Source organism: Mobula hypostoma, unplaced genomic scaffold (assembly GCF_963921235.1).
Source record: "Mobula hypostoma unplaced genomic scaffold, sMobHyp1.1 scaffold_97, whole genome shotgun sequence".
Taxonomy (NCBI): domain Eukaryota; kingdom Metazoa; phylum Chordata; class Chondrichthyes; order Myliobatiformes; family Myliobatidae; genus Mobula; species Mobula hypostoma.
Genome location: NW_026948188.1, coordinates 234,222 through 255,457, shown reverse-complemented (window position 1 = coordinate 255,457; position 21,236 = coordinate 234,222). Strand labels below are relative to the sequence as shown.

General features: G+C 61.4%; 1 protein-coding gene across 1 annotated transcript in view; it reads left to right on the top strand.

The window, feature by feature from the left end:
* Window positions 1–20,855, top strand: part of LOC134341727 (zyxin-like) — a 61,147-nt gene extending 40,292 nt beyond the window's left edge. The window contains exons 5-10 of the mRNA XM_063039626.1: window positions 3,695–3,949; window positions 6,449–6,581; window positions 11,517–11,686; window positions 11,789–11,967; window positions 19,696–19,816; window positions 20,204–20,855. Of these exons, the coding sequence (XP_062895696.1) occupies window positions 3,695–3,949; window positions 6,449–6,581; window positions 11,517–11,686; window positions 11,789–11,967; window positions 19,696–19,816; window positions 20,204–20,317 (972 nt within the window). The 3' untranslated portion in view covers window positions 20,318–20,855. The remainder of the gene's footprint in view (window positions 1–3,694; window positions 3,950–6,448; window positions 6,582–11,516; window positions 11,687–11,788; window positions 11,968–19,695; window positions 19,817–20,203) is intronic.
* Window positions 20,856–21,236: the final 381 nt, after the last annotated feature.

Sequence of the window (21,236 nt, the reverse complement as noted above, 5' to 3'; positions counted from 1 at the left end):
GGGGAGGGGTGTAGGGGAGGGAGGGGGTGACGGAGATGGGGAGGGGTGTGGGGAGGGAGGGGGTGACGGAGACGGGGAAGGGTGTGGGGGAGGGAGGGGGTGACGGAGACGGGGAAGGGTGTAGGGGAGGGAGGGGGTGACGGAGACGGGGAGGGGTGTAGGAGAGGGAGGGGGTGACGGAGACGGGGAGGGGTGTAGGAGAGGGAGGGGGTGACGGAGACGGGGACGGGTGACGGAGACGGGGAAGGGTGTGGGGGAGGGAGGGGGTGAGGGAGACGGGGGGGGTGTAGGGGAGGGAGGGGGTGACAGAGACGGGGAGGGGTGTAGGGGAGGGAGGGGGTGAGGGAGACGGGAAGGGGTGTAGGAGAGGGAGGGGGTGACGGAGACGGGGAGGGGTGTAGGGGAGGGAGGGGGTGACGGAGACGGGGAGGGGTGTAGGAGAGGGAGGGAGTGACGGAGACGGGGAGGGGTGACGGAGACGGGGAGGGGTGTAGGGGAGGGAGGGGGTGATGGAGACGGGGAGGGGTGTAGGAGAGGGAGGGGGTGACGGAGACGGGGACGGGTGACGGAGACGGGGAAGGGTGTGGGGGAGGGAGGGGGTGACGGAGACGGGGAGGGAGGGGGTGAGGGAGACGGGAAGGGGTGTAGGGGGGGTTGGGGTGACGGAGACGGGGAGGGGTGACGGAGACGGGGAAGGGTGTGGGGGAGGGAGGGGGTGATGGAGACGGGGAGGGGTGTAGGAGAGGGAGGGGGTGACGGAGACGGGGAAGGGTGTGGGGGAGGGAGGGGGTGACGGAGACGGGGAGGGGTGTGGGGGAGGGAGGGGGTGACGGAGACGGGGAAGGGTGTGGGGGAGGGAGGGGGTGACGGAGACGGGGAAGGGTGTGGGGGAGGGAGGGGGTGACGGAGATGGGGAGGGGTGTGGGGGAGGGAGGGGGTGATGGAGACGGGGAGGGGTGTAGGAGAGGGAGGGGGTGACGGAGACGGGGAGGGGTGACGGAGACGGGGAAGGGTGTGGGGGAGGGAGGGGGTGACTGAGACGGGGGGGTGTGGGGAGGGAGGGGGTGACGGAGACGGGGAAGGGTGTGGGGGAGGGAGGGGGTGACGGAGACGGGGAGGGGTGTAGGGGAGGGAGGGGGTGACGGAGACGGGGAGGGGTGTAGGAGAGGGAGGGGATGACGGAGACGGGGAAGGGTGTGGGGGAGGGAGGGGGTGACGGAGACGGGGGGGGTGACGGAGACGGGGAAGGGTGTGGGGGAGGGAGGGGGTGACGGAGACGGGGAGGGGTGTAGGGGAGGGAGGGGGTGACGGAGACGGGGAAGGGTGTGGGGGAGGGAGGGGGTGACGGAGACGGGGGGGGTGACGGAGACGGGGAAGGGTGTGGGGGAGGGAGGGGGTGACGGAGACGGGGAGGGGTGTAGGGGAGGGAGGGGGTGACGGAGACGGGGAGGGGTGTAGGAGAGGGAGGGGGTGACGGAGACGGGGAGGGGTGACGGAGACGGGGAAGGGTGTGGGGGAGGGAGGGGGTGACGGAGACGGGGGGGGACGGAGACGGGGAAGGGTGTGGGGGAGGGAGGGGGTGACGGAGACGGGGGGGTGAGGGAGACGGGGAAGGGTGTGGGGGAGGGAGGGGGTGATGGAGACGGGGAGGGGTGTAGGAGAGGGAACGGGTGACGGAGACGGGGAGGGGTGACGGAGACGGGGAAGGGTGTGGGGGAGGGAGGGGGTGATGGAGACGGGGAGGGAGGGGGTGAGGGAGACGGGAAGGGGTGTGGGGGAGGGAGGGGGTGATGGAGACGGGGAGGGGTGTAGGGGAGGGAGGGGGTGACGGAGACGGGGAGGGGTGTAGGGGAGGGAGGGGGTGATGGAGACGGGGAGGGGTGTAGGAGAGGGAGGGGGTGACGGAGACGGGGAGGGGTGACGGAGACGGGGAGGGAGGGGGTGATGGAGACGGGGAGGGGTGTAGGAGAGGGAACGGGTGACGGAGACGGGGAGGGGTGACGGAGACGGGGAGGGGTGTGGGGGAGGGAGGGGTTGATGGAGACGGGGAGGGAGGGGGTGATGGAGACGGGGAGGGGTGTAGGAGAGGGAACGGGTGACGGAGACGGGGAGGGGTGACGGAGACGGGGAAGGGTGTGGGGGAGGGAGGGGGTGACGGAGACGGGGAGGGGTGTAGGGGAGGGAGGGGGTGATGGAGACGGGGAGGGGTGTAGGAGAGGGAGGGGGTGACGGAGACGGGGAGGGGTGACGGAGACGGGGAGGGGTGTGGGGGAGGGAGGGGTTGATGGAGACGGGGAGGGAGGGGGTGATGGAGACGGGGAGGGGTGTAGGAGAGGGAACGGGTGACGGAGACGGGGAGGGGTGACGGAGACGGGGAAGGGTGTGGGGGAGGGAGGGGGTGATGGAGACGGGGAGGGGTGTAGGAGAGGGATCGGGTGACGGAGACGGGGAGGGGTGACGGAGACGGGGAAGGGTGTGGGGGAGGGAGGGGGTGATGGAGACGGGGAGGGGTGTAGGAGAGGGAACGGGTGACGGAGACGGGGAGGGGTGACGGAGACGGGGAAGGGTGTGGGGGAGGGAGGGGGTGACGGAGACGGGGGGGGGTGTAGGGGAGGGAGGGGGTGACGGAGATGGGGTGGGAGGGGTGACGGAGACGGGGAAGGGTGTAGGGGAGGGAGGGGGTGACGGAGACGGGGAGGGAGGGGGTGATGGAGACGGGGAAGGGTGTAGGAGAGGGAACGGGTGACGGAGACGGGGAGGGGTGACGGAGACGGGGAAGGGTGTGGGGGAGGGAGGGGGTGACGGAGACGGGGGGGGGGTGTAGGAGAGGGAGGGGGTGACGGAGACGGGGAGGGGTGACGGAGACGGGGAGGGGTGTGGGGGAGGGAGGGGTTGATGGAGACGGGGAGGGAGGGGGTGATGGAGACGGGGAGGGAGGGGGTGAGGGAGACGGGAAGGGGTGTGGGGGAGGGAGGGGGTGACGGAGACGGGGAGGGGTGTAGGAGAGGGAACGGGTGACGGAGACGGGGAGGGGTGACGGAGACGGGGAAGGGTGTGGGGGAGGGAGGGGTTGATGGAGACGGGGAGGGGTGTAGCAGAGGGAGGGGGTGACGGAGACGGGGAGGGGTGACGGAGACGGGGAGGGAGGGGGTGATGGAGACGGGGAGGGGTGTAGGAGAGGGAACGGGTGACGGAGACGGGGAGGGGTGACGGAGACGGGGAAGGGTGTGGGGGAGGGAGGGGGTGACGGAGACGGGGGGGGTGTAGGAGAGGGAACGGGTGACGGAGACGGGGAAGGGTGTGGGGGAGGGAGGGGGTGACGGAGACGGGGGGGGTGACGGAGACGGGGAAGGGTGTGGGGGAGGGAGGGGGTGACGGAGACGGGGAGGGGTGACGTAGACGGGGAGGGGTGTGGGGGAGGGAGGGGGTGATGGAGACGGGGAGGGGTGTAGGAGAGGGAACGGGTGACGGAGACGGGGAGGGGTGACGGAGACGGGGAAGGGTGTGGGGGAGGGAGGGGGTGACGGAGACGGGGAGGGGTGTAGGAGAGGGAACGGGTGACGGAGACGGGGAGGGGTGACGGAGACGGGGAGGGGTGTGGGGGAGGGAGGGGTTGATGGAGACGGGGAGGGAGGGGGTGACGGAGACGGGGGGGGGGGTAACTGAAACTGATTTCGTCGCCTCACTCTCGCAGACCAGCACCCAGACCGGATCGACCCTGGGGAAGCCTCCTCCTTCGGTAACGACCCTTCACTCGGGTGCATCCCATCGGGTGCCCGGAGCCAAGTTCAACACCAGGGCCCAGGGGTTCCCGCCTGCCACTGCCCCCAAACCTCAGGCACCCCTCCCCAAGGCACAGGTCTGTCCAAAAGCCCCCACACCCGTCGTCCGAGAGCAAGAGAGAGCACGTGAGGTATCCCAGACGCCGAGGAAGAGGGAAACCATTGAGGTAAGTCCCATCACACACTCCCGGGGTGAGACACAGAGTGAATCTCCCTCCACACCGTCTCATCACACACTCCCGGGGTCAGACACAGAGTGAATCTCCCTCCACACCGTCCCATCACACACTCCCGGGGTCAGACACAGAGTGAATCTCCCTCCACACCGTCTCATCACACACTCCCGGGGTCAGACACAGAGTGAATCTCCCTCCTCACCGTCTCATCACACACTCCCGGGGTCAGACACAGAGTGAATCTCCCTCCGCACCGTCCCATCACACACTCCCGGGGTCAGACACAGAATGAATCTCCCTCCACACCGTCCCATCACACACTCCCGGGGTCAGACACAGAGTGAATCTCCCTCCGCACCGTCCCATCACACACTCCCGGGTTCGGACACAGAGTGAATCTCCCTCCTCACCGTCCCATCACACACTCCCGGGGTCAGACACAGAGTGAATCTCCCTCCGCACCGTCCCATCACACACTCCCGGGTTTGGACACAGAGTGAATCTCCCTCCGCACCGTCCCATCACACACTCCCGGGGTCAGACACAGAGTGAATCTCCCTCCGCACCGTCCCATCACACACTCCCGGGGTCAGACACAGAGTGAATCTCCCTCCGCACCGTCCCATCACACACTCCCGGGGTCGGACACAGAGTGAATCTCCCTCCTCACCGTCCCATCACACACTCCCGGGGTCAGACACAGAGTGAATCTCCCTCCACACCGTCCCATCACACACTCCCGGGGTCAGACACAGAGTGAATCTCCCTCCACACCGTCCCATCACACACTCCCGCGGTCAGACACACAGAGTGAATCTCCCTCCACACCGTCCCATCACACACTCCTGGGGTCAGACACACAGAGTGAATCTCCCTCCGCACCGTCCCATCACACACTCCCGGGGTCAGACACAGAGTGAATCTCCCTCCACACCGTCCAATCACACACTCCCGGGGTCAGACACAGAGTGAATCACCCTCCACACCGTCCCATCACACACTCCCGGGGTCAGACACAGAGTGAATCTCCCTCCGCACCGTCCCATCACACACTCCCGGGGTCAGACACAGAGTGAATCTCCCACCACACCGTCCCATCACACACTCCCGGGGTCAGACACAGAGTGAATCTCCCTCCTCACCGTCCCATCACACACTCCCGCGGTCGGACACAGAGTGAATCACCCTCCACACCGTCCCATCACACACTCCCGGGGTCAGACACAGAGTGAATCACCCTCCACACCGTCCCATCACACACTCCCGGGGTCAGACACAGAGTGAATCTCCCTCCGCACCATCCCATCACACACTCCCGGGGTCAGACACACAGAGTGAATCTCCCTCCGCACCGTCCCATCACACACTCCCGGGGTCAGACACAGAGTGAATCACCCTCCACACCGTCCCATCACACACTCCCGGGGTCAGACACAGAGTGAATCTCCCTCCGCACCATCCCATCACACACTCCCGGGGTCAGACACAGAGTGAATCTCCCACCACACCGTCCCATCACACACTCCCGGGGTCAGACACAGAGTGAATCTCCCTCCTCACCGTCCCATCACACACTCCCGGGGTCAGACACAGAGTGAATCACCCTCCGCACCGTCCCATCACACACTCCCGGGGTCAGACACAGAGTGAATCTCCCTCCACACCGTCCCATCACACACTCCCGGGGTCAGACACAGAGTGAATCCCCCTCCACACCGTCCCATCACACACTCCCGGGGTCAGACACAGAGTGAATCTCCCTCCACACCGTCCCATCACACACTCCCGGGGTCAGACACAGAGTGAATCTCCATCCTCACCGTCCCATCTCACACTCCCGGGGTCAGACACAGAGTGAATCTCCCTCCACACCGTCCCATCACACACTCCCGCGGTCAGACACACAGAGTGAATCTCCCTCCACACCGTCCCATCACACACTCCTGGGGTCAGACACACAGAGTGAATCTCCCTCCGCACCGTCCCATCACACACTCCCGGGGTCAGACACAGAGTGAATCTCCCTCCACACTGTCCCATCACACACTCCCGGGGTCAGACACAGAGTGAATCTCCCTCCGCACCGTCCCATCACACACTCCCGGGGTCAGACACAGAGTGAATCTCCCTCCTCACCGTCCCATCACACACTCCCGGGGTCAGACACAGAGTGAATCACCCTCCGCACCGTCCCATCACACACTCCCGGGGTCAGACACAGAGTGAATCTCCCTCCACACCGTCCCATCACACACTCCCGGGGTCAGACACAGAGTGAATCTCCCTCCACACCGTCCCATCGCACACTCCCGGGGTCAGACACAGAGTGAATCTCCCTCCGCACCGTCCCATCGCACACTCCCGGGGTCAGACCTCCCTCTCTCTCTCTCTCCTGCACTCTCTCCGTCTGCCCCCTCCCCCCCACCCCCCAAGGGGTCTCGGTGACCACCGCCCCCCCCTTGTGACCTCACACAGTCTGTTTTGTTGCAGCCCCCCCGTCCGGCCGTGGGCGTGCAAGGGGCCTCACCCCTCAGCTACAAGGATGTGCAAGAGCTGGAGACTCTGGCCCAGGACCTGATCCGCGAAATGGACAAGCACCCCGAGGTGAAGACGGGGGCTGCCGGTGAGTGCCCACCCCTCATCCCCGAGGGTCTCCCGCGTCTGGGGATACCGGGGAGGGTTGCTCTCTCCGGGCCAGAAAGTGTTCTGCCAACTCATATCCCCGAGTGAGTTTCTTCAAGAACAAGATGGTATGAAACGAGATTATAATTTTCCTATCACCCATCTGCCTATCCCAGAGTCTCTGAAATGTCCCTAATGTACCTGCCTCCACCAGCACCCCTGACAGGGCGTTCCACACACACACCCACCACTCCCTGTGTCAAAAACCCACCTCTCTAATCCAGGCAGCATCCTGGTGAATCTCCTCTGCACCCTCTCTAATCCAGGCAGCATCCTGGTGAATCTCCTCTGCACCCTCTCTAATCCAGGCAGCATCCTGGTCAATCTCCTCTGCACCCTCTCTAATCCAGGCAGCATCCTGGTGAATCTCCTCTGCACCCTCTCTAATCCAGGCAGCATCCTGGTGAATCTCCTCTGCACCCTCTCTAATCCAGGCAGCATCCTGGTGAATCTCCTCTGCACCCTCTCTAATCCTCGTACCATCCTGGTGAATCTCCTCTGCACCCTCTCTAATCCAGGCAGCATCCTGGTCAATCCCCTCTGCACCCTCTCTAATCCAGGCAGCATCCTGGTGAATCTCCTCTGCACCCTCTCTAATCCAGGCAGCATCCTGGTGAATCTCCTCTGCACCCTCTCTAATCCAGGCAGCATCCTGGTGAATCTCCTCTGCACCCTCTCTATTCCAGGCAGCATCCTGGTGAATCTCCTCTGCGCCCTCTCTAATCCAGGCAGCATCCTGGTGAATCTCCTCTGCACCCTCTCTAATCCAGGCAGCATCCCGGTGAATCTCCTCCACACCCTCTCTAATCCAGGCAGCATCCTGGTGAATCTCCTCTGCACCCTCTCTAATCCAGGCAGCATCCTCGTGAATCTCCTCTGCACCCTCTCTAATCCAGTCAGCATCCCCGTGAATCTCCTCTGCACCCTCTCTAATCCAGGCAGCATCCTGGTGAATCTCCTCTGCACCCTCTCTAATCCAGGCAGCATCCTGGTGAATCTCCTCTGCACCCTCTCTAATCCAGGCAGCATCCTGGTGAATCTCCTCTGCACCCTCTCTAATCCAGACAGCATCCTGGTGAATCTCCTCTGCACCCTCTCTAATCCAGGCAGCATCCTGGTGAATCTCCTCTGCACCCTCTCTAATCCAGGCAGCATCCTGGTGAATCTCCTCTGCACCCTCTCTAATCCAGGCAGCATCCTGGTGAATCTCCTCTGCACCCTCTCTAATCCAGGCAGCATCCTGGTGAATCTCCTCTGCACCCTCTCTAATCCAGGCAGCATCCTGGTGAATCTCCTCTGCACCCTCTCTAATCCTCGTACCATCCTGGTGAATCTCCTCTGCACCCTCTCTAATCCAGGCAGCATCCTGGTCAATCCCCTCTGCACCCTCTCTAATCCAGGCAGCATCCCGGTGAATCTCCTCTGCACCCTCTCTAATCCAGGCAGCATCCTGGTCAATCCCCTCTGCACCCTCTCTAATCCAGGCAGCATCCTGGTGAATCTCCTCTGCACCCTCTCTAATCCAGGCAGCATCCTGGTGAATCTCCTCTGCACCCTCTCTAATCCAGGCAGCATCCTGGTGAATCTCCTCTGCACCCTCTCTATTCCAGGCAGCATCCTGGTGAATCTCCTCTGCTCCCTCTCTAATCCAGGCAGCATCCTGGTGAATCTCCTCTGCACCCTCTCTAATCCAGGCAGCATCCCGGTGAATCTCCTCCACACCCTCTCTAATCCAGGCAGCATCCTGGTGAATCTCCTCTGCACCCTCTCTAATCCAGGCAGCATCCTCGTGAATCTCCTCTGCACCCTCTCTAATCCAGTCAGCATCCCCGTGAATCTCCTCTGCACCCTCTCTAATCCAGGCAGCATCCTGGTGAATCTCCTCTGCACCCTCTCTAATCCAGGCAGCATCCTGGTGAATCTCCTCTGCACCCTCTCTAATCCAGGCAGCATCCTGGTGAATCTCCTCTGCACCCTCTCTAATCCAGACAGCATCCTGGTGAATCTCCTCTGCACCCTCTCTAATCCAGGCAGCATCCTGGTCAATCTCTTCTGCACCCTCTCTAATCCAGGCAGCATCCTGGTGAATCTCCTCTGCACCCTCTCTAATCCAGACAGCACCCTGGTGAATCTGCTCTGCACCCTCTCTAATTCAGTCAGCATCCCCGTGAATCTCCTCTGCACCCTCTCTAATCCAGACAGCATCTGGTTGAATCTCCTCTGCACCCTCTCTAATCCAGACAGCATCCCCGTGAATCTCCTCTGCACCCTCTCTAATCCAGACAGCATCCTGGTGAATCTCCTCTGCACCCTCTCTAATCCAGGCATCATCCTGGTGAATCTCCTCTGCATCCTCTCTAATCTAGGCAGCATCCTGGTGAATCTCCTCTGCACCCTCTGTAATCCAGGCAGCATCCTGGTGAATCTCCTCTGCACCCTCTGTAATCCAGGCAGCATCCTGGTGAATCTCCTCTGCACCCTCTCTAATCCAGGCAGCACCCTGGTCAATCTCTTCTGCACCCTCTCTAATCCAGTCAGCATCCTGGTGAATCTCCTCTGCACCCTCTCTAATCCAGACAGCATCTGGTTGAATCTCCTCTGCACCCTCTCTAATCCAGGCAGCATTCTGGTGAATCTCCTCTACACACTCTCTAATCCAGGCAGCATCCTGGTCAATCTCCTCTGCACCCTCTCTAATCCAGACAGCGTCCTGGTGAATCTCCTCTGCACCCTCTCTAATCCAGGCAGCATCCTGGTGAATCTCCTCTACACACTCTCTAATCCAGGCAGCATCCTGGTCAATCTCCTCTGCACCCTCTCTAATCCAGACAGTACTCTGTCAACTTTCACGGCGACGCTGAGGGATCTGTGGACGTGGACCCCAAGATCCCCCTGTTCTCCCACACGGCTCAGAGTCCTCCCGTTATCCCTGAACTCTGCCTCGAGATCGCCCGCCCAGGGTGAATCACTTCACTCTCATTCAGCTTCAACTGCAGCTGCCACTTCTCAGCCCGGCTGCCCGTTCCCATCAGTGCCCCATCGTAACCCACGGCCTCGTTCCACCCTCTCCACAACCCCGCCACCCGCGAGGGAGGTGCGCGTGTTCCCTCCCTGGCTCTCAGGAAGGGTTTGACGGGGTCCCGCTCAGAAATCTGGTCCGGAAGATAGTGGTCCGCGGGGAACGGGCCGCTGGGATCCGGAACTCACTTGCCTGGAGAAGGCCGCAGGGGTCGTTTCCGCTGTTGATGGGACACCCGGGAGGGTGGGTTGTTAAGTTCGCAGATTGGCGGCCGTTGTGGGGCCACGCTGATCACCGTAGGACGCAGACAACAGACAATAGGTGCAGGAGTCGGCCATTCAGCCCTTCGAGCCAGCACCGCCATTCACGGTGATCATGGCTGATCACCCACAATCTGTATCCAGTTCCTGCCTTCTCCCCGTATCCCTTCACTCCGCTATCTTTAAGAGCTCTATCTAACACTCTCTTGAAAGCATCCAGAGAATTGGCCTCCACTGCCTTCTGGGGCAGAGCATTCCACATATCCACCACTCTCTGGGTGAAAAAGTTTTTCCTCAACTCCGTTCTAAATGGTCTACCCCTTATTCTCAAACTGTGGCCTCTGGGTCTGGACTCACCCATCAGCGGGAACAAGCTTCCTGCCTCCAGCGTGTCCAATTCCTTAATCCCTTGGGCATGGGCAGAGAAGAGGCAGATGCAGTTTAAAATGGCCATCAGACTCCTTGATACTCAGAGACTAGACTGACATCTACGTTAATTATTATTATATTGTAATTTGTCCTCTGCTGTGCCTATTGTCTTGTTATTAATTATTGTACTGCCCTGCACTGTTTTGTGCACTTTATGTAGTCCTGTGCAGGTCTGTGGTCCAGTGTAGTTTACTTTATACTTCATTGTCGCCAAACAATTGATACCAGAGCATACAATCATCACAGCGATATTTGATTCTGCGCTTCCCGCTCCCTGGCGTACAAATCGATAGTACATATTAAAAATTTAAATTATAAATCATAAATAGAAAAATGGGAAGTAAGGTAGTGCAAAAAAACCGAGAGGCAGGTCCGGATGTTTGGAGGGTACGGCCCAGATCCGGGTCAGGATCCGTTCAGCAGTCTTATCACAGTTGGAGAGAAGCTGTTCCCAAATCTGGCCGTACGAGTCTTCAAGCTCCTGAACCTTCTCCCGGAGGGAAGAAGGGACGAAAAGTGTGTTGGCTGGGTGGGTCGCGTCCTTGATTATCCTGGCAGCACTGCTCCGACAGCGTGCGGTGTAAAGTGAGTCCACGGACGGAAGATTGGTTTGTGTGACGTGCTGGGCTGTGTTCACGATCTTCTGCAGCTTCTTCCGGTCTTGGACAGGACAACTTCCGTACCAGGTTGTGATGCACCCGAAAAGAATGCTTTCTACGGTGCATCTATAAAAATGAGTGAGCGTTTTAGGGGACAGGCCAAATTCCTTTAGCTTTCTCAGTTTCGAGAGACTTTGAGACTTCTTTTTTACCGTGCCCATGGCCTGTTCTTCATCAAGTTACGGTATTGTTGCACTGTTGTAACTATATGTTATAATTATGTGGTTTTTGTTAGTTTTTCAGTCTTGGTCTGTCCTGTGTTTCTGTGATATCACTCTGGAGGAATATTGTATCATTTCTTAATGCATGCATTACTGAATGACAATAAAAGAGGACTGAGTGTCCTCATAATCTAATCTAATCCAACCTCAATGGGCCGGACGGCCGACTCCTGCTCCCGTTCTCGCGCTCTTGCGTTCTTACGCAACGCGGCGCACGCTGACCTTAACGGATAAGTCTTTCGTGTGGCACCTGACCGGACGCCTTCTGTTTTCCGCTGTCGCCCGCAGAGCTCTGCGGCCAGTGCGGGAGGGAGCTGTCGCGCAGCCAGGCGGCCGTGAAGGCCATGGGCCGGCTGTTCCACGTGGAGTGCTTCACCTGCTCGCAGTGCCGGGCCCAGCTGCAGGGCCGCCAGTTCTACGAGGTGGAGGGCAGGCCGCTGTGTGAGAGCTGCCACCAGGTCAGTGCCCCGGGACCCCGCCGCCGCCCGTCCCCCGCCCGCCGCCCGCCGCCGCGTTCCCCCCACCCCCTCGGGGCTGAGATCTGACCGTTGGCGTTGCAGGAGACTCTGGAGAAGTGCAGCGCCTGCGGGCAGCCAATCCACGAGAAGATGCTGCGCGCCACGGGGAAGGCCTTCCACCCGGAGTGCTTCACCTGTGGCGACTGTGGCCAGCGGCTGGAGGGGCGGCCCTTCCTCGTGGACCCCGAGGGGAAAGTCTACTGTGTGGAGGATTACCACCGGTGAGGGAACGGAGTGTCCCCCCCCCGGGGAGGGGAAAGGAGGGGGGACAGGATGAGGGAGGGGAAAGGAGAGGAGGATCATCCCTCATCCTGCCCCCCCTCCTTTCCCCTCCCTCTGTCCCATCCTCCCTCATCCTGCCCCCCCTCCCATCCTCCCTCAAAAGGAGGGGGAGCAGGTTGAGGGAGGGAGGGAGGGGAAAGGAGGGGGGGCAGGATGAGGGAGGATGGGACGGAGGGAGGGGAAAGGAGGGGGGGCAGGATGAGGGAGGGAGGGAGGGGAAAGGAGGGGGGGCAGGATGAGGGAGGATGGGACGGAGGGAGGGGAAAGGGGGGGCAGGATGAGGGAGGGAGGAAGGCGAGGATTGGAGGGAAATAGTGTCAGGAAAGAGGGTGGAGGGGCAGGAGGGAGTGGGAAGGAGAGGAGGGCTGGGAATGGACGGAGAGGGAAGGGGATAGGATGAGGGAGGATGGGCGAATGAAGAGGAAAGAGGGAGAGAGGGGCCAGAGGGAAGGGGGAGAGGAAGGCAAGGAGGGAGGGAGATAGTGGGAGGAAAAAGGTAATGGAGGGAAGGGAAGGACAAGGGGCTTGAGGGAGAGGAGGGGGGGTTTATTTCAGACACTAATTGCCCCGGGACAGGACAGGAGGGGGTGGGGAGGGAGGGGGGTTTATTTCAGACAGTAACTGCCCACTCCTCTCGCCCCGGGACGGGAGAGGAGGGAGGTGGGGAAGGAGGGGGGTTTATTTCAGACACTAACTGCCCCGGGACAGGTGGGGAGGGAGGGGAGGTTTATTTCAGACACTAACTGCCCCGGGACAGGAGAGGAAGGGGTGGGGAGGGGGGGGGGTTTATTTCAGACACTAACTGCCCCGGGACAGGAGAGGAAGGAGGTGGAGAAGGAGGGGGGTTTATTTCAGACACTAACTCCCCCGGGACGGGAGAGGAGGGGGTGGGGAGGGAGGGGAGGTTTATTTCAGACACTAACTGCCCCGGGACAGGAGAGGAAGGGGTGGGGAGGAGGGGGGGTTTATTTCAGACACTAACTGCCCCGGGACGGGAGAGGAGGGGGTGGGGAGGGAGGGGGGTTTATTTCAGACACTAACTCCCCCGGGACGGGAGAGGAGGGAGGTGGGGAAGGAGGGGGGTTTATTTCAGACACTAACTGCCCCGGGACGGGAGAGGAGGGGGTGGGGAGGGAGGGGGGTTTATTTCAGACACTAACTGCCCCGGGACGGGAGAGGAAGGAGGTGGAGAAGGAGGGGGGTTTATTTCAGACACTAACTCCCCCGGGACGGGAGAGGAGGGGGTGGGGAGGGAGGGGGGTTTATTTCAGACACTAACTGCCCCGGGATGGGAGAGGAGGGAGGTGGGGAAGGAGGGGTGGTTATTTCAGACACTAACTGCCCCGGGATGAGAGAGGAGGGAGGTGGGGAGGGAGGGGGGTTATTTCAGACACTAACTGTCCCGGGATGAGAGAGGAGGGAGGTGGGGAGGGAGGGGGGTTATTTCAGACACTAACTGCCCCGGGACGGGAGAGGAAGGAGGTGGAGAAGGAGGGGGGTTTATTTCAGACACTAACTGCCCCGGGACGGGAGAGGAGGGAGGTGGGGAAGGAGGGGGGTTTATTTCAGACACTAACTGCCCCGGGACGGGAGAGGAAGGAGATGGAGAAGGAGGGGGGTTTATTTCAGACACTAACTGCCCCAGGACGGGAGAGGAGGGAGGTGGGGAGGGAGGGGGGTTATTTCAGACACTAACTGTCCCGGGATGAGAGAGGAGGGAGGTGGGGAGGGAGGGGGGTTATTTCAGACACTAACTGCCCCGGGACGGGAGAGGAAGGAGGTGGAGAAGGAGGGGGGTTTATTTCAGACACTAACTGCCCCGGGACGGGAGAGGAGGGAGGTGGGGAAGGAGGGGGGTTTATTTCAGACACTAACTGCCCCGGGACGGGAGAGGAAGGAGATGGAGAAGGAGGGGGGTTTATTTCAGACACTAACTGCCCCAGGACGGGAGAGGAGGGAGGTGGGGAAGGAGGGGGGTTTATTTCAGACACTAACTGCCCCGGGACAGGAGAGGAGGGGGTGGGGGAAGGAAGGGGGGGTTATTTCAGACACTAACTGCCCCGGGACGGGAGAGGAGGGATGGGGGAAGGAAGGGGGGTTTATCTCAGACACTAACTGCCCCGGGACGGGAGAGGAGGGAGGTGGGGGAGGAGGGGGGTTTATTTCAGACACTAACTGCCCCGGGACAGGACAGGAGGGGGTGGGGAGGGAGGGGGGTTTATTTCAGACAGTAACTGCCCACTCCTCTCGCCCCGGGACGGGAGAGGAGGGAGGTGGGGAGGGAGGGGAGGTTTATTTCAGACACTAACTGCCCCGGGACAGGAGAGGAAGGGGTGGGGAGGAGGGGGGGTTTATTTCAGACACTAACTGCCCCGGGACAGGAGAGGAAGGAGGTGGAGAAGGAGGGGGGTTTATTTCAGACACTAACTCCCCCGGGACGGGAGAGGAGGGAGGTGGGGAAGGAGGGGGGTTTATTTCAGACACTAACTGCCCCGGGACGGGAGAGGAGGGGGTGGGGAGGGAGGGGGGTTTATTTCAGACACTAACTGCCCCGGGACGGGAGAGGAAGGAGGTGGAGAAGGAGGGGGGTTTATTTCAGACACTAACTGCCCCAGGACAGGAGAGGAGGGGGTGGGGAAGGAGGGGGGTTTATTTCAGACACTAACTGCCCCGGGATTGGAGAGGAGGGGGTGGGGAAGGAGGGGTGGTTATTTCAGACACTAACTGCCCTGGGATGGGAGAGGAGGGAGGTGGGGAGGGAGGGGGGTTATTTCAGACACTAACTGTCCCGGGATGGGAGAGGAGGGAGGTGGGGAGGGAGGGGGGTTATTTCAGACACTAACTGCCCCGGGACGGGAGAGGAAGGAGGTGGAGAAGGAGGGGGGTTTATTTCAGACACTAACTGCCCCGGGACGGGAGAGGAGGGAGGTGGGGAAGGAGGGGGGTTTATTTCAGACACTAACTGCCCCGGGACGGGAGAGGAGGGGGTGGGGAGGGAGGGGGGTTTATTTCAGACACTAACTGCCCCGGGACGGGAGAGGAAGGAGATGGAGAAGGAGGGGTGTTTATTTCAGACACTAACTGCCACGGGACGGGAGAGGAGGGAGGTGGGGAAGGAGGGGGGTTTATTTCAGACACTAACTGCCCCGGGACAGGAGAGGAGGGATGGGGGAAGGAAGGGGGGTTTATCTCAGACACTAACTGCCCCGGGACGGGAGAGGAGGGAGGTGGGGGAGGAGGGGGGTTTATTTCAGACACTAACTGCCCCGGGACGGGAGAGGAGGGGGTGGGGAAGGAGGGGGGTTTATTTCAGACACTAACTGCCCCGGGACGGGAGAGGAGGGAGGTGGGGAGGGAGGGGGGTTTATTTCAGACACTAACTGCCCCGGGACGGGAGAGGAGGGAGGTGGGGAAGGAGGGGGGTTTATTTCAGACACTAACTGCCCCAGGACGGGAGAGGAGGGGGTGGGGAGGGAGGGGGGTTTATTTCAGACACTTACTGCCCCGGGACAGGAGAGGAGTGAGGTGGGGAAGGAGGGGGGTTTATTTCAGACACTAACTGCCCCGGGACGGGAGAGGAAGGAGGTGGAGAAGGAGGGGGGTTTATTTCAGACACTAACTGCCCCGGGACGGGAGAGGAGGGAGGTGGGGAAGGAGGGGGGTTTATTTCAGACACTAACTGCCCCGGGACGGGAGAGGAGGGATGGGGGAAGGAGGGGGGTTTATTTCAGACACTAACTGCCCCGGGACGGGAGAGGAAGGAGGTGGAGAAGGAGGGGGGTTTATTTCAGACACTAACTGCCCCGGGACGGGAGAGGAGGAAGGTGGGGAAGGAGGGGGGTTATTTCAGACACTAACTGCCCCGAGACGGGAGAGGAGGGAGGTGGGGAAGGAGGGGTGGTTATTTCAGACACTAACTGCCCCGGGATGGGAGAGGAGGGAGGTGGGGAAGGAGGGGGGTTTATTTCAGACACTAACTGCCCCGGGATGGGAGAGGAGGGATGGGGGAAGGAAGGGGGGTTTATTTCAGACACTAACTGCCCCGGGACGGGAGAGGAGGGGGTGGGGAAGGAGGGGGGTTTATTTCAGACACTAACTGCCCCGGGACGGGAGAGGAGGGGGTGGGGAAGGAGGGGGGTTTATTTCAGACACTAACTGCCCCGGGACAGGAGAGGAGTGAGGTGGGGAAGGAGGGGGGTTTATTTCAGACACTAACTGCCCCGGGACGGGAGAGGAGGGAGGTGGGGAAGGAGGGGGGTTTATTTCAGACACTAACTGCCCCGGGACAGGAGAGGAGGGGGTGTGGAAGGAGGGGGGTTTATTTCAGACACTAACTGCCCCGGGACGGGAGAGGAGTGAGGTGGGGAGGGAGGGGAGGTTTATTTCAGACACTAACTGCCCCGGGACGGGAGAGGAGGGGGTGGAGGAAGGAAGGGGGGGTTATTTCAGACACTAACTGCCCCGGGACGGGAGAGGAGGGAGGTGGAGAAGGAGGGGGGTTTATTTCAGACACTAACTGCCCCGGGATGGGAGAGGAGGGATGGGGGAAGGAAGGGGGGTTTATTTCAGACACTAACTGCCCCGGGACCGGAGAGGAGGGAGGTGGGGAGGGAGGGGGGTTTATTTCAGACACTAACTGCCCCGGGACGGGAGAGGAGGGAGGTGGGGAAGGAGGGGGGTTTATTTCAGACACTAACTGCCCCGGGACGGGAGAGGAGGGGGTGGGGAAGGAGGGGGGTTTATTTCAGACACTAACTGCCCCGGGACGGGAGAGGAGTGAGGTGGGGAAGGAGGGGGGTTTATTTCAGACACTAACTGCCCCGGGACGGGAGAGGAGGGATGGGGGAAGGAAGGGGGGTTTATCTCAGACACTAACTGCCCCGGGACGGGAGAGGAGGGAGGTGGGGGAGGAGGGGGGGGGGTTATTTCAGACACTAACTGCCCCGGGACGGGAGAGGAGGGGGTGGGGAAGGAGGGGGGTTTATTTCAGACACTAACTGCCCCGGGACGGGAGAGGAGTGAGGTGGGGAAGGAGGGGGGTTTATTTCAGACACTAACTGCCCAGGGACAGGAGAGGAGGGGGTGGGGGAAGGAAGGGGGGGGGTTATTTCAGACACTAACTGCCCCGGGACGGGAGAGGAGGGATAGGGGAAGGAAGGGGGGTTTATCTCAGACACTAACTGCCCCGGGACGGGAGAGGAGGGAGGTGGGGGAGGAGGGGGGTTTATTTCAGACACTAACTGCCCCGGGACGGGAGAGGAGTGAGGTGGGGAAGGAGGGGGGTTTATTTCAGACACTAACTGCCCCGGGACGGGAGAGGAAGGAGGTGGAGAAGGAGGGGGGTTTATTTCAGACACTAACTGCCCCGGGACGGGAGAGGAGGGAGGTGGGGAAGGAGGGGGGTTTATTTCAGACACTAACTGCCCCGGGACGGGAGAGGAGGAGGGATGGGGGAAGGAGGGGGGTTTATTTCAGACACTAACTGCCCCGGGACGGGAGAGGAAGGAGGTGGAGAAGGAGGGGGGTTTATTTCAGACACTAACTGCCCCGGGACGGGAGAGGAGGAAGGTGGGGAAGGAGGGGGGTTTATTTCAGACACTACGTGCCCCGGGATGGGAGAGGAGGGAGGTGGGGAAGGAGGGGTGGTTATTTCAGACACTAACTGCCCCGGGATGGGAGAGGAGGGAGGTGGGGAAGGAGGGGGGTTTATTTCAGACACTAACTGCCCCGGGATGGGGAGGAGGGAGGGGGAAGGAGGGGGGTTTATTTCAGACACTAACTGCCCCGGGACGGGAGAGGAGGGGGTGGGGAAGGAGGGGGGTTTATTTCAGACACTAACTGCCCCGGGACAGGAGAGGAGTGAGGTGCGGAAGGAGGGGGGTTTATTTCAGACACTAACTGCCCCGGGACGGGAGAGGAGGGGGTGGGGAAGGAGGGGGGTTTATTTCAGACACTCAGACACACTAACTGCCCCGGGACGGGAGAGGAGTGAGGTGGGGAGGGAGGGGAGGTTTATTTCAGACACTAACTGCCCCGGGACGGGAGAGGAGGGAGGTGGGGAAGGAGGGGGGTTTATTTCAGACACTAACTGCCCCGGGACGGAGAGGAGGGAGGTGGAGAAGGAGGGGGGTTTATTTCAGACACTAACTGCCCCGGGACGGGAGAGGAGTGGGTGGGGAGGGAGGGGAGGTTTATTTCAGACACTAACTGCCCCGGGACCGGGAGAGGAGGGAGGTGGGGAGGGAGGGGGGTTTATTTCAGACACTAACTGCCCCGGGACGGGAGAGGAGGGAGGTGGGGAAGGAGGGGGGTTTATTTCAGACACTAACTGCCCCGGGACGGGAGAGGAGGGGGTGGGGGAAGGAGGGGGGTTTATTTCAGACACTAACTGCCCCGGGACCGGAGAGGAGTGAGGTGCGGAAGGAGGGGGGTTTATTTCAGACACTAACTGCCCCGGGACGGGAGAGGAGGGAGGTGGGGAAGGAGGGGGGTTTATTTCAGACACTAACTGCCCCGGGACAGGAGAGGAGTGAGGTGGGGAAGGAGGGGGGTTTATTTCAGACACTAACTGCCCCGGGACGGGAGAGGAGGGAGGTGGGGAAGGAGGGGGGTTTATTTCAGACACTAACTGCCCCGGGACAGGAGAGGAGGGGGTGTGGAAGGAGGGGGGTTTATTTCAGACACTAACTGCCCCGGGACGGGAGAGGAGTGAGGTGGGGAGGGAGGGGAGGTTTATTTCAGACACTAATTGCCCCGGGACGGGAGAGGAGGGGGTGGAGGAAGGAAGGGGGGGTTATTTCAGACACTAACTGCCCCGGGACGGGAGAGGAGGGAGGTGGAGAAGGAGGGGGGTTTATTTCAGACACTAACTGCCCCGGGATGGGAGAGGAGGGATGGGGGAAGGAAGGGGGGTTTATTTCAGACACTAACTGCCCCGGGACCGGAGAGGAGGGAGGTGGGGAGGGAGGGGGGTTTATTTCAGACACTAACTGCCCCGGGACGGGAGAGGAGGGGGTGGGGAAGGAGGGGGGTTTATTTCAGACACTAACTGCCCCGGGACGGGAGAGGAGGGGGTGGGGAAGGAGGGGGGTTTATTTCAGACACTAACTGCCCCGGGACGGGAGAGGAGTGAGGTGGGGAAGGAGGGGGGTTTATTTCAGACACTAACTGCCCCGGGACGGGAGAGGAGGGATGGGGGAAGGAAGGGGGGTTTATCTCAGACACTAACTGCCCCGGGACGGGAGAGGAGGGAGGTGGGGGGGTTATTTCAGACACTAACTGCCCCGGGACGGGAGAGGAGGGGGTGGGGAAGGAGGGGGGTTTATTTCAGACACTAACTGCCCCGGGACGGGAGAGGAGTGAGGTGGGGAAGGAGGGGGGTTTATTTCAGACACTAACTGCCCAGGGACAGGAGAGGAGGGGGTGGGGGAAGGAAGGGGGGGTTATTTCAGACACTAACTGCCCCGGGACGGGAGAGGAGGGATGGGGGAAGGAAGGGGGGTTTATCTCAGACACTAACTGCCCCGGGACGGGAGAGGAGGGAGGTGGGGGAGGAGGGGGGGGTTATTTCAGACACTAACTGCCCCGGGACAGGAGAGGAGGGGGTGGGGGAAGGAAGGGGGGGTTATTTCAGACACTAACTGCCCACCCCTCTCGCCCCGGGACAGGAGATTTGCCCCCCGCTGCAGTGTCTGTCAGCAGCCCATCATCCCTGAGGAGGGGAGGGAGGAGACGGTGAGGATCGTCGCCCTCGAGAGGAACTTCCACCTCAACTGCTACCGCTGTGAGGTGGGTCTGCCCCTCGCCCCTGCTCCCTCCGTACCACCTCCATCCCTCGCCTCTTTCTGCCCCTCCACCCTCGCCTTCCTCCATCCCTCATCCCCTGCCTTCCCTCGGACTCTGGCCTCCCTCGTTCGCTCTGAGCCGAGCCTCGTTCCGTCCCTCTTCTCCACACCCCCCCCCCACCCGTCCCTTGTCCCTCGCCCTCATCCTGCGGCTCCCTCCATCCTTCTCCCTCACCTTCCCCCCCCCACCCAGCCATCCTTCCCGTCCCTCGCCTCCCTCCCCATCCTTCTCTCCCTCCTCAGCCCCTCAGCTACCCCGTTGCTCGCCCCGCTCTGATGGAACTGACCCCCCCACCTCGTCTCTCTCTCTCTCTCCCCCCCACCCCGGCAGGACTGTGGGACACAGCTTTCGACGGAGGCGGACGAGAAGGGTTGCTACCCGCTGGACAGCCACGTCCTCTGTATCGCCTGCCACACCGCCCGTCTGCAGAAGTCCAGGCCGTGACCGGCCCAGCTGGGGGCGGGAGCGCAGGGGCCGGGGGGCAACGGATCGCCCAGCGCCGAACTCCACGCTGCCCGCGCCTCTCTGCTCTTCCTGTTCCGGACCACCCCTCATCCCCCCCTTCCCAACCCATCACCCCTCTGTGTCCTCTCTGTGCCTCCCTCCCCCCTCTCCTTCCCTCCCTCCCCTCTCTCTGTTACCCTTACCTCTCAACCCCTCTCTCTCCTCGATATCTCTCTCTCTCTTCTTTTTCTTGCGTTTCCTTTATCTGTCCCCCCCTCTCTCTCTCTCCCTCCCTCCCTCCCTCTCTTCCCCTCTCCCCCTCTCACTCGTGCTCTCTCCTCTCCCCACCCTCCCTGTATCCCTCTCCTTCAACCCCTTTCCTCTCTTTACGGGCCCCCCCCCACACTCTCTCTGTCTCACCTCCTACCCTCCCCTCCCCATCTCAAACCCCCACCCCCCCCGATACCCGGCCCCACAAATTCACGTTTGCAAAATATGCTTTTTGTTTTGTAAGAATTCACGAAACGATAACATTGGTTTTACAAAACTGACGAACCTCGAGGGGTCTCTTCTCTGCGCTGGGACTCGGGGGGGGGTGTGGGGAGAGGTTAGGGAGGAAGAGGGGGGAGGTGCCACTGGGGAGGTGGGGGGGGCCACGGGGAGAGAAGGAGGGGTTACGTGTGGAGTGGGAGGGGGCTACGTGGAGAGCGGAGGATTGGAAATAGGGGAGAGGGAGGACGAGGAGAGGGGGGGTGCCTGAGGTGGGAGGGGGCGGTAGGGGTGGAGGGCGAGGGTCCGCAGGGAGAGCGGGATGGTCTGGGGGGGCACGGTCTGCAGGGAGAGGGGTCAGGACTTTATGGGAAGGGGGAGAGGGGGGGGCTACCGTGAAAGGAAAGGGGACAGAGGGAGGGGCCACAGT